The following is a 13,373-nucleotide window of genomic DNA, read 5'->3' on the forward strand; positions in this document are numbered from 1 at the left end:
GTAGTATTATTTGGTTACTGCACAGTTAGTGTCTCATGCAGATGTGTTCAGTCACTATCAAATTTCCATCCAGACAAGGAAATAAGACCATGACTCCAAGTAGGGAGAAAAAAAAAGCAACAACTAATCCTAGCCAATTGTGAGAGCAGGTAAAGAGATATGCCTTAAAGGCTAGAGGTTAAACAAGACTCTTTGTAAAGTGCTCCATTTACAAACACCCTGTAAGAGCCACTATTGTGAATAAAGCTCCCACCACATTAAGGGACTGATCAGCACAAGGCAGAAAATTTAAAATCTCACTTTATTATATATGCATTGACAAAGTATAAGTAAAGTTTTTACAAAAGACTGAATCCACCTCTTGAAAATGGCATTCAAGGTGTCTATCAGCAGATATTTTAGCCTGCTTGGAGAACGATGAAATATGTTTCCTACCTTGCAGAAGCATTTCATGAAAAGCAAATGTTAATGTTACCTAAATGCAAGTGTTTTTCTTGCTGTGGTATGATTTCAGAGAGAAAAGATTAAAAAGGGTGTAAAATGGAGATGCTCCCAAAATATTTTTAAAAAATTCAACATGATCTAATATTTGAATATTCAAAGCTAGCACCAGTGAACTGAAACTGCAACACAAATTCTGCTGTAAGCCAGAGTAAAAGCAAACATAAAAGCAGGGGGAGAGGTGCTCCTTCTTCCTAGAAAAGATGAGGTATAGTAATAGAGCAAGATTTGAGTCAGTCCACAAATCTGCAGATCTTCTTTAACTGTATGTTGCTTGACAGTAGCACTGATCTTTCCTAAGCTTTGGGCATTCAGTAGTTCCTTGTTTAAAAAGAAGAGTGTGCATAAAATTATTTAAGTCCTTAGAAAACATAGCAAAGAACAAAAAAGTTCTCCAGTTTTGGTGTGCTTGCATTAAAATACTCAGTAATTTTTCAAGCAAGTCTGATATATGGGGGAGGTTTGGATGTTTCTTCTTCTGTATCCAAATTTTGGTCTGGAAACTGAATTTGAGAATTCAAAATTCTGTCCTCATGACCTATATGAGAACGAAAAGAGGTTGTTAAACATACTGTGGCTTCTTGGGACAAATGCTGAGTTCCTTTGTATTAACAACTGATTTAACCACTGAGAATCTGGCCTGTAACACACTTACAGTAGTAGGTATCTAACTATGACCAAAGTGCATCATTCCAAGTATATAAAAGGAAAGGTGGAGCTACTTACCTTGTAGAGTGCAAACCAGTTCCACAGTCTGCGGCTGGTCCTCTGTTGGTTGCAACCATTCCTACAAATGAAATGCATTAACTTTCCATTGAATTCCTTTTATTTGTGCTCCAGCAGTTTTTTCTTGAAAATTAATTTTGAATTGTATATAAGCTTAGAATGACGAGAGGGCAACTTCTGTTACCAAAATAAAACTCCCAAAGGGAAGCTTAATTTGATACGTGGAAAAACTTCTCAGCAGTCTACACCAAATAATGATATTAGCATCTTCAGTATACATGTCAAGAATGACTTGACTATACCACTGCTTGACATAGTAGTTAAACAAGGTCCTCAAGCTGCAGCAGGGGAAATTGAGGCTCGGGATTAGGAGAAATCTTCTAAGGGAGTAGTCAGGCAGTGGAACAGGCTATCTAGAGAAGCTGTAGATTCAACTTTCAAAAGCAGGCTAGACAGACACTTGGTCTGGATGGTTTAGTCAGGGACGATACTGCCTTGAGCAGGGGCCTGGACTAGATGACCTTTGTTAAGTCCCTTCCAGCCCCGTTTTCCTATGATCCTATGGAAGTGGAATCAGAGCATTTAGAGGTCTTGTAATATGAGCATATTCTGAAGTAAATCTGCTCTGGAAGTCACTGTGCTAGTAAAATCAAATTTCAAAACTTTCATGTTGTAAAAGGAAAAAAATTTTCATGAGAAAAGTTTTCCCCCCACTGTGCTGCATCTCAAACCAATCTACTTTAATGAGGTCCTAAAGTAAAAAAATAAAATAAAAAAAAAAAAATGCAGCAGTTTGGAGTAGGGGATAGATAGAAGGGGAGGAAGAAGAACTACCTCTTTTGCAAAAGGAAAAGAATTGTGACCCTGGACAGTTAGAATTAGCGCTGGTAGGATGTGGTGGGGCAATGAAAAAACCGAAAAAACAGCCAGAGGTCAGGTAAAGCCATCTGAAACATGACAATGACTTGGAAATCCTCTTCCCAAAGTGGTACAAAGTAGTTCAAGAAATCTGTCTGCACTCACGTACCATTCCAGTTGTACTGTCATAGCATGAACAATGTGGAAGACTTCGGCAGCCCATGTAAGCAATAGTTAGCACAACAACCACACTGCCGAGAGATGCAATTAACATCACTATGTTGGCACCTTTGACAACTTTATCGAGAACAAACTTCTGCAACAGAAACAAAGGCAGCAGATGAATAAACAATGAAGGCAATTTCTCAAAACTTGGCTTTGAGAGCAAGACAGAACTTTTCTATCATAAGTATATGCTACAACAGTGCTAGCTGAAGAAACTTCTCATTTACTACTGTTATAGTCCCCAATTTTACTTGCCACATTTGCTCTTACTTTCTTTTTGCTATCCTTTCAAAAAGCAAACATTTTCCTGTCATAGTTGTTCTTATTGTGCAGTTTGCGATTAAGACTGTTTAAGCACCTTCTCTCAAAACTAACAACATCCACCAACATTAGCTTTGGAAATAATTTTACTTTGGCTCTTACAAGTAGATACTGAATGACCATTCATCTTGATACCATCTTTGCATAGTATAACATACTGTACCCAAGCAGCTTGACATTAAAAAGTTGGCTTTAGCCTGACACGCATATGACTGCATTTTTTCATAACACGTTCATCCCAGCAGCACTGTTACTGGAACCAGGTAAATTTGATTCTGACCTTCAGAAAGAAGTAATAGTCAGCCAACGTTGTATGAAATGGACAGATATTTACCCATTTCAGGAAAATGTGGTGTATCTAAAATTCAGCATCTACATTTCAGCTGTCTTGATAGGTCAGGGATTCTGAAAACTTACAACTACAAGAATTATATTTTTTTCACTTACGTGTGCCTCTTCCACCATGATGTCAAAATATTTAATAAAGAGCAAATATTAAATTTACAAATCTGCAAACTGAGACGCAAAGCAGTGAAGGGATTTGTCTTACATACATGGCAAAATTTAGTGGAATTCAAACTTAGTCTTCTGTTTGACCCCTAGATGCCACGATACTTAACAAAGTGCTGAGTTTTGTTCATATGAGAGTTCAGTTTTGAATTATTTGTAAAAACTTAAACTAAGAGTCCTACTTTTCTCTTCATAACGGCATACTGATCTTGGGACACAATACTGTTTCACAGCACAAACAGAATCAGTTGAATCTAGAGCCCCTACTATTATTATCCTTCTGGGGCAGCATCTATTTCATTAAGCCACCCTCCATTTAGCTTGCTTTTTTCCTTCTGGCTGCCTAGTAGACCAGCTTCAAGAGGGGAAGCAAATGCCTGGATGAAATAGATAAACAGTAGTGGGCTAGCTTCTGCCCCTTTCAGCCCTAGAATCAAGGCCCATTCCTTTCCAGAGCAAAAGCCATCTCACTCTAACACAGTCCTCTGGCTTGTTCTTCTCCTGGCTGTAGTGACAGAAGTTATAATTTGAAGAGAAGCTCCCTAATAAGAAATTGAAGAAGCTGGAAATTGGAAGATGGTCCCCAAGATGGGGAGTAGCTAGTTAGTCAGAGACACGCAATGGATTTGCAGAGGTTGCCTACTCCTTCACAATTAAAAGTTCATTGTTTAATTCCTCCAATTCATGCATGATGTTGTTTGCTGAACCTGATGATCACTAGCTATCCAACGGGCCATGCTCAAGAGAAGGCTAAAGAGTGCTCTGGGTAATGCTGAACTGGTATCTTGATGGTCAGAATATTTCTGTGGGAAGCAGGACCCAAAGGGTCAAACCCCTTCTGGGTAAAGGGTGCCTACAACTTGGGCCTCCTGCTCCCTTACCCCCAGACAAGTGCCACAAACACTAGGGAATCAGGATGTAGAGTGTGAGGTGCCTCCTCCTTGCCCCTCTTTCCTTGCCAAATAGTCATATTTTTTCCGTGACCCAGGAGGGTCTAGTACTTACCCAGGCATCTCTGCAGCTAGAGAAAAACCTAACATGCATGCTCAGAAAGCAAACACAGGGCAAATAGAGCCACATGGAGCCAAACTGCAATTGCTAACAACAGCAGTTATGTAGCTAGGGCAGTGTCACTTAGGTGTGCAAAAGATTTATCCCCAGGCATACACCCTAATTTCCTGACTGCTTTTACAAGACACTTGTGATCTACAAGGCGACACCTCAGGCCCTTACCACTGGATGTTTACGTCATGGGACAGAACCCAAACTCCTATAATATTTTGATTGGCAGCATCCTAGCCATTTTAAACTGATGTCACCCAAGAAGCCTATTCAGTATTGTAGGAACTGCTGGGCCAGAACAAGCCAGCAGTACATCTAGTCCTCTCATCAACTTTGACAGTGACCAGTGCCACAATTTTTAGAGCAGCAGATTGCTTTTTTGAATTCAGCCTTAATAATCGATCTGATTTTAGAATTCTTAGGAGCTGAGGCCTGGATTGCATTCATACAAAGGAGGGAGGGAGACTAGGAAAAGGCATAGTAACATTGTACCAGGCTGAACCAAAAATTTGGATCCAAGAATCTTGTAATGAAGAATCTATATGCTAAAGCACGACATCTTGGTAGATGCCTCAAGAGCAGCATCACAAGGATGACTTAATTATTCAAAGGTATGACTGTAGTTCATAGATACACCCAAGTCAACCTTTAGCTAGCTTGAGGACTAGCATAGTTGCAACAGTAATAATTAAATGTAGGATATCTGCCCGAGTACTTACCGAGGATCCTAGTTGTGTCAAAGCCTGCACCGAACCCCATGCTGCTGTAACTACACTGTATTCAGTATCCAAGATGGCCAGTTTAAGGTTAGCTCAGACATCCAAAGTTTTATCCACTTTCTAGAATATTTGAAGGTCCAAGACAACACAGTGTCCCAGAAGTTGATGGTGCAGGGAGTTTGTGTTTTGATGGTTTGGTTGCAACATACAAAACTGACACTTACCGTATGAACAATATGAATTGGTACATGATTCAAATCGTCTTCTTCTTCACCGTAGTTTAATGTTAGGGAAGCATAAATTATTACAATGAGGGTGGTGAAACAAGAAAATATGGAGGCAATTAGCATTGCATTCACCTGAGAAAGGGGAAAAACAAAACAAAACTTGTGAGTGTGGAGAGAGGAATTAAAGGACCTCTTTGTCCTATAATGTGGGTCAATATGTTCTGACTTTGTTGCAAAAGGCACATGATAATACCCTTGTGAAATAAGCATGGCAGATGCACAATAGAGCAATACTAAACAGGAGAGACAGGCAAAAAAAGGCTGACAATGGAAATGTATCTGCAATCAATGCAGCAGAGTCTTAAGCTTTATAATTATAGGGGGGTAATGAAGAGCAATAGGAAAAAGCAGCAGCAGGAGGCCATAGTCTAATTCAGCTAAAGTCTATTAAACAACCATTTACATAACATACATTGTCTAATCCCAATTCCCCAAACCTTAGGTTCATCAGTTAGAACAATTAGATGAAGTAAAAGTCAAAGTTCTTCTGGTGATTCACTTTATTAATAAACAGAACCTTTTGGAGTATACTTGGTCAGAAAGAACTGGCTAAGCAGCCATCTGGTTATACATGCAATCACCGTTACTGTTTTACCATAACCACTACAACTTTGTTCAGTGAACTAGAGAACAATGGGAACATCTTTACATTAAAAAGCAAACACTTGAATTTAAAATCCAATCAATTGTGGAATAACTGATCCACAAGAAATCATCAGTTAACACTGCCAGATTCCCAGTTTGTTGAAGAATTTAGCACTATTACACAGAAAAAAACTCAGGGAGCAAGGCTCTTGCTGCAGGATTGAGAACTAGCATATGGAAAAGTCAGAACGCTGCCAACTTAGTGCTGTTTACAAAAAAGTATTTAGGCACCCCTTTAAAGAAATGTAAAAGCTTACAAGAATTGGATTCTTTCTCTGGGAAGAAAATAAAGCTAGAATTCCAGGAACACCCATGACCTGCAGATCAGAAGGAAAAAGAAACTGCAATTAAAAAAACAGCATGTGAAAGAGACTATGCTACTATGTTGCGAATGACAATTTTCTTAAAGCAGAAATATTCCATAAAGGAGTCACCGAAGTGTGATTATAAGCAAAGGCAAGGTTATTTAAGTTCATGCATGGTTCCTGCACAGGACTTGGGCATGCTTCTCCATTGAATGAATGAGAATAGGACTCTGGAGAAGGCTTGCATTTTAGGTCACAATAATTGATGGGCTTCAAACATGGTTTTCTGTGCAGCTGCTGGAGTTCCAAGCAGGGCATCTGCCACTTCTTTAGAAAGTGAAGAGTATTCTGCTATTGAACATAAGTGCCAAGCTAGCAGCTATTCCAGGCTTGCTTTATAATTTGAGGAGAAATGTCACATTTCAGTGGTGTTACACTTGCTTAACACTTGCTTTCCATTAGCCAAAATGGAACTGGCAATTAATATTGCAAGGAATTGAGTGTCATCTGCTTTTGATTGTTGAGAACTCTTTAGGTGGTGCACATTTATACACTGTGCAGTAGTTTAAATGATTTCAACCTCTGTACATCAGTAAACAGCACTGTGGAAAGACTACACAATTCTACATCACCATTATTTTGGGACTCTCCCTTTAATATGGTAAATCCTCAACCAATCCAGCTGAAGTATCTCATACATGTTCCTGTCAGAGAGCTCACAGGTGACAGCAGGTGGAAGGGAGGGCATACGAAGAGTTGGGGAAAATGTGTGGAGGGGTTGTTTGAATGCATTCTGCCACAACCATGCATAGGGGCAGATCCAGGGGGAGGGGTGCAGTTGCATCCCATTTTGATTCCTGCTCCACCCCAAGTTTAAAACTAATTGTAAAGCAGCAGCATTTCTATCCAGGCAGCAGTGACAGATCCAATTGACATTATAATCATTATAATCTACCCGTTTCTTTTTATATTCTTCCTTCCACAGGTATTAGTGACCCTCCTTTGTAATGGTCTTGATGTTCTACTAAATCAAGCTAGCCTCTCCTCTGCAATACTGCTGTCTCTGAGCTGGCTCCTGGTAATGTAATTTCTATTTCATGGCCCTGCAGACTGTTTTTAATTCTAGCAAAAAAAATCAACTCAGACATGGAACTACACTTTCTGTGAAGCATTGGATGCACTGTCAAGATGCTCAGGAAGGCTAGATTTTTGTGTTATGAATCTGAACGAGAGAGATGCCCATTTAATTTGAATGACTGCAGAACTACTGAAACAACATCTTTGTATTTTTTTGGCCTTTGTGTGTTTTTTTTATATATAATATACGATATAAAAAATTAATGCTCATTCCCATACATTTGTGTGCGTTTTTGCTCCAATTCAAAACCAAATAATACAGTCCTAGGCCCCCAGCTTAGTAGTAAAACTTCTAGTGTCTTTTTAATTGGAGATACGTGTGTTGCATTATATGTGATGATGCACCACACCATCTGCTCCCCACTTTCAAAATCCTGCATCTTCCCTTGGCTACGCATCTTAGTCTTCACCCAAAGTGTGGTTTGTTAAGCTGAACTCAGCAAGACCACCCATTCCAAGATGTTCTGCTTCTGGCTATTTTCATTATTTAAATCTAGATTTTGCCAACCCAAAGCAAGTATTTACATTAGACCATAATACCTACTGTGCCCCTCAGTGCATCTGCAATGCCAGCTCCTAAAGCTATGGCCTGGATGGAGTGGGCTTTAACAGACTTACATTCTGGTCATCAGGTGATTTAATGTCAATTATAGACAAGGTGACAAAATTATTATCCAATAAAGCTGTGATTTCTGAATCTATAGTCTTTTATATCCAGCCAGTGCAAGAACTAGCCCCCAGGCCTTCCCCTTTCTAGTTACATATGTGACCCTGAGTCACAATAACTTGCACTGAAGAACAGGATCAATAACTGTGCCTTAAACCATGCAGACAGGCTGCAACTGCAGGCACAGGCACTCACCCCTGCATGAATCTCCTGCCTTGGATGACATGTGGGAGCCAGGCTGTTCTTGTAATCCCACTGGAAGGCTGCAGCCCATAGAGACACCATTAGGTGCAGTCTCCAACTTGAAGGAGCAAAGAGCCAACCTGCCTCCCACCCTGCTTCTAGGTTGTACTGCTTTACCTGGTGTCCAGGAGATCAGGCAAGCAGTGATATATAGCGTTGCAGGAGTGTCTGGGACAAGGAAAAAGGCAAGAGTTTTTGCCAGTCAGGTGTACAGTAAATGTGACAAATCCTAGACTTCTGGGCTGAATCCAATCTCTAATTAGGGCAGGCAAAGTGTGGTACCCAAACCAGACTGGGCCCGCAGCGGACTTTATTGCCCACTAGCCCCTGCCACGTTGTTGTGGCCGGTTTCCACCTAGACCCCAGTAGCAGCAGTGCCATGGCAGTGCAGGGCCAGGGTTTTTATGGAGACCAACCCCAGCAGCACTGGCAAGGTGCACAGCTGGGTGGGGAACTGCTCTGGGGCCAAGGCTGGGATCTTGCAGCAGTGACAGCATAGCAAAACTGCAACCTGCCACCCACACATCCTGGATCTGGTAGGGGGAAAAAGGGGTACCTGGGTCATGTGGGCAGCGGATCACAGCTCTGCCCCAGCTCCAGGCTGTGCTGTCACCGCTGTAAGATCCCAGCTCCCTGCCCAGCAGTACTCCCTGCCAGTGCTGCTGGGGCTGGTCTCCATGGAAAACTTGGTCCCGCGCTAGGCTTTCCATGGAAATTGGCCATGGCGATATAAGCAGAGCTGCTGGGAAATGGAGTCGGCAAGATCCAGTGGCCAGATCCACCATTTTACCCACTCTTCCTCTATCTATTAGAGATCAGGATGAGCCCCGGTTAAGAGAGAAACACAGGTTATTTCACTGCCTTCCTCTGAAGCATCCAGTAGTGGCCGATGTTGGCAACAGACACCAGATTGGATGGACATAAGCACTGATGCAGTAGATCACACCCTATATTAGTAATTCCAAGACTGGCCTTGAAGCTTTACCATACCCAACAATATATTAACCAAGCTTTCAGTGAGCTGCTAACAGTTGCTCTGCAGGTAGGTCCTTGTTCATTTTATGAAGAGAAGGAAACTGAACAGAGCAAAGACAATTCCAGCATAAAAGGAACTTCAAGTCAACTGCTGGGCAGTTTGGGCAGAGTTTATGAACAGGGTGGGGAGGTGATATGCTAACTTTTAAAGGAACTCAAACTTTCTACTTTTTATTATTATGTAGGCATTGGTGGAACAAAACTATTCCCACACAAAGCTTGCCTTATTATTTGTATTAGTACTGCAATCATGTGCTAGTCTTTATAAAGGTAAAGGTTTTATACAATTTAAGTTTTATGAAACTCTTACCTTGTCAAGTTTTACAAAGCTTCAGTAATAAATGTGGTAAAAGTTCAACTCCTCAAATTAAGGTTATATTTACACTCACAGGCTGGTAAACAGTGAAATAAAGACCTCAAATGCCCCAAGCCAGATGGCCTCAGATGCCATAGCATCTGTAATGTACAGAATGTACATTTCGGGGGTTCAAGATAAGGGTAACAGTTAAATTTTTGGATTACCCTGCTAATCTGTTGAAAATTGTGTGCCCATCCCAGAAGTCTAGCTGATTTGAGTTTTAGCCACACTGAAGACAACAGCTTTGCCATTCAGTAAGGCCAGGATTTCACCATTAGAGTATAATCTTTATTTTAAAGTTTCACACAAGCAACAATATGTAGTCAGAAGAGATTTTATGTTGGAGACCCTGTTTTTCTGAACCAGTAGGCCATTTAACAGGCCAAAGACCAATCACTATACAGCAATGACCCCGAATCATTTTATGCCACAAAATGACCCATTAGCCCTTCATTCTATGTATACTGGAAGCCTTATGTGTTCAGGCTGCTCTGACCACCTACAAAGCCTTGATGTGTTTAAATTTTCATTCCTAATCTGAAATTAAAACTGTGCTGCCCCTATTAATAATGAGAGAAACAAGAAGTGGTGGTATACTAATTTTAAGTTGAAACTTAAGCTATGTAAAAATGTGGGCATTACATTTTACCTACCCTCCCTCTCAAGCTTAGTATTTCTAGCTTTACAGATCTTTCTTTTGGTTGCAACCTGAAATTGAGAGTGAGGATAATGTGACATGTAATTCTATACATCAACCAGTGCCTGGTGAAAAAGGCTATATTAGTGTTTCATCTTGTTCTGCTTCCCCCATCTGATACCCTTTCCCGCTCCCTGCCCTCTCTCAGTATTGGTCTATTGTCCTGCTTGCAAAGCACATACTAGATTCCGAGATGTATGATGGAGGAAAAGCCAAGAGGCTTTTCCTCTTAAGGGAACCAACATCCGAACTATAGTTCTCCACATGATAGAAGCAAACAGAAAAGATTTTCCAACTTTACCACTCCAGCCCATATGGGTGCTCTGGTTGTACTCAGCGACGATTCTGTCCTGAAAGTGCCGTCTATTAATCCATTGACAACACACACTGTACTGCAGGCTATTTGGAAGAGACCCAGAATGACCATGCTCTTTTGGTTAAAGATGAAATATCTGTAGCGGTCCATTAGGTAATCCACATGTGAACCTACACACACACACACAGAGTTCAGGAAGAAGCCCAAGGATCCTTCAGAAAGTCAGCCTAACAGATTTTCCTAAACAAAAGAAAGAAGGTGCAAGAGGATTAGCACTTCAGCAGGCATCATCTGACAAATTGTTGACATACCTTACCATTAATAGTATAGAAGATCTGCTGTAGTACTGCAGCTTTGCTTGAGTATATGAAATGATCTTTTGTGGACAGCAGAAATGAAGATGGGGGAAGAAAGTGTGTGTGTGTGGGGGGAAAGCACTTATTTTTGAGAACTGCCTTATACATAATACAATCTGATCTTAAATGTAAATGTTATGGTTCTTCCTGATATTGAGTTACCTATGGAGGCAGTTCTCACTTTTAAAATCTGTTGCCAATCTTTTACTGTTTAGAATGATCAGTAGACAGGAGTACATGTACAATCTAGTTTGTTCAGAGGCCAGACTGCATTCCCTTTCAGTGATTACTAGAAGGAGCAATGGTTACATTGCACTACTTAAAACAAACTGCTAGCAATACCGTATTTACCCAAATACAAGATAAAATTCCCTCCCCCAGTTGGCAAGGGGAAAAAAAGACCCTTGCCTTACATTCACACGCAAGGAAATCTAACTAAATTAAACTGTTAAACTGCTGCCAAAAACATCACACGCTCAGCAGTAGAAACCAACTATGAAGTTGACTGAATACAATTGACACTAAGCACAACTATAATACACATGGCCCATATGGAGCAAACATCCTGACAGAGAGACAGAGGCGACTATGTACGTGTGTGTGTGGGGGGGAGGAGTTGTCCCTTAAAAAACCCCCAAGAACTCCTAATAATGGCATTTGCTCCCCCACAAGGGAACAGACACCAGGCCTGCAGGTATTGCAATACCAGGCTGGCACCAGGAGGGCCAGAGCCAGCCCTGACACCCTCCCTTGGTGGCAAAGATGTTTGATCTTAGCCAAAAGGCTGAGATGCTGATGAAAGCCTTTTTTTTAAAAAAAAAAAAATTATTGTTATTGTTACAAAGCAACTAAAAGAATCAACATTAATACAAAACTTGACAACCTCCCCTACAACAATATCTTGTTCTTCTTGCACCCCTTTTCACTATTAACCTCTCACAAACCACCCTCAACCCAGGAGGAAGCAACAACTTTCACTCCATTCCTTTGTCCTTTTCGAGGAAACACTGTCGTTCTTTCTTCCATCTCTTCTCTGCCTTCTCCCATCTCATCTACATCTTGATCCACATAGTATTTCAATTCATATATCGCCAACTCCAAACATTCTCTTCTGGTGAAAACCAGTCCCTTGACCAACAGTAGTTCTTACCTTCCATATTGTTACTGTGACACAAAATACCATGGTTATCAGTCGCCCTCTCTCTAGTCCTTTGGGCATTAACCCATACAATACCATTTAATATATTAAGTCACAGTTTATATTGATCGGCCTCAAAAAATGACTCAACCCTTCCCATCCCTCTTACACAAAGGGGAAGTCCCAAAATATATATAATCCAGATTCTTCAGCCCTACATACCTCTGAGGCATGCTGCCAATTTTACCAAACCCCATTTATACTGAATGCCCCTCACAGGAAGAATATCCCATATCGTCATCCATATGATATCCCTATGCTCTCCTTTCACTCTATTATCTGTCACTTCTTTCCACACATTTGCCATCCGTCTTTCCATGAGACCCCCAATTATTGTTAGTTTATGTTTCTTTCTTATAATATTAAATTACCTTCTTATGGTCTTTCAAGCATTCTAATCCCACTCCCTCAAGTTTATTTACCCTTATGAAACTCTTCATCTTTGCATAGCAGGTGGGTGGCTGACAATCTCCTCATACATGTCCCATCTTCTTAATGTTCTTCCTGCCAGGTAATTGCAGAAACATGCAGTCTTCTGCACCCCTCCATTGTCTCTTTACAGAACATACTTATAAAGGAACTATACACAAAGCTTTCTGAATCTGGCATTCCCCAGCCTGTTAATTCCGTGGCTTTGTATAGCTTCATTTATAGCTCCATTCTGGCAACTTTTCTCTTTTACTTCCCCTCCCCCACCAAAACGCATATCTGCCTTTGTACCTTCCTTATCCATTGCCATGATGGTGGATACACCACTTCCATGTAAAGGATAATTGGCAAGGGTACCACAGCCACAGCCGCTTTACCCTTGAAAGATAACTTTCTACCACTCCACAATCCTAAGACCTGTCTCACTCTTCTATCTTCTCCCACACCTTTGTTCCTTTCCCTTTAGTGTCCATTAGGATTCCCAAAATCTTGATTATACCCTCTACCACCCAAAGCCTGAAACTCTGTAAATTCTCCCAATTCCCCACACCCATCAATGTACTTTTTATCTTATTTAAATTTTGCCACTGCCACTTCACCATAGTTTTCAGTATGCTTCAATACCCTCTTGATTCATACATTGTCCTGAGCCACTCTGTTCGCATCATCCACGTATAATGTCCATCTAACTTCTCTTCCTGGTATCTTCGCTTATCAGCTTATCATCATGGATTCTCTGCACCAATGGCTTCACACACCGCACACACAAAAAATACAG

General features: G+C 40.8%; 1 protein-coding gene across 2 annotated transcripts in view; it reads right to left on the reverse strand.

Annotated features, from left to right (window-relative positions):
- Window positions 1-6: 6 nt before the first annotated feature.
- LOC109309618 overlaps window positions 7-13,373 on the reverse strand; it is an 18,655-nt gene continuing 5,288 nt past the window's right edge. For both annotated transcript variants that reach the window (XM_019534367.1, XM_019534366.1), the window contains exons 2-7: window positions 10,598-10,852; window positions 6,112-6,171; window positions 5,147-5,281; window positions 2,255-2,401; window positions 1,228-1,288; window positions 7-1,039 (exon numbers count right to left, since the gene is read on the reverse strand). In XM_019534367.1, coding sequence (XP_019389912.1) covers window positions 936-1,039; window positions 1,228-1,288; window positions 2,255-2,401; window positions 5,147-5,281; window positions 6,112-6,171; window positions 10,598-10,762 — 672 coding nt within the window. In that variant the 5' untranslated portion in view covers window positions 10,763-10,852 and the 3' untranslated portion in view covers window positions 7-935. The remainder of the gene's footprint in view (window positions 1,040-1,227; window positions 1,289-2,254; window positions 2,402-5,146; window positions 5,282-6,111; window positions 6,172-10,597; window positions 10,853-13,373) is intronic.

The sequence above is a fragment of the Crocodylus porosus genome, unplaced genomic scaffold (assembly GCF_001723895.1).
Source record: "Crocodylus porosus isolate Cpor-Errol unplaced genomic scaffold, CroPor_comp1, whole genome shotgun sequence".
NCBI classification, from domain to species: domain Eukaryota; kingdom Metazoa; phylum Chordata; order Crocodylia; family Crocodylidae; genus Crocodylus; species Crocodylus porosus.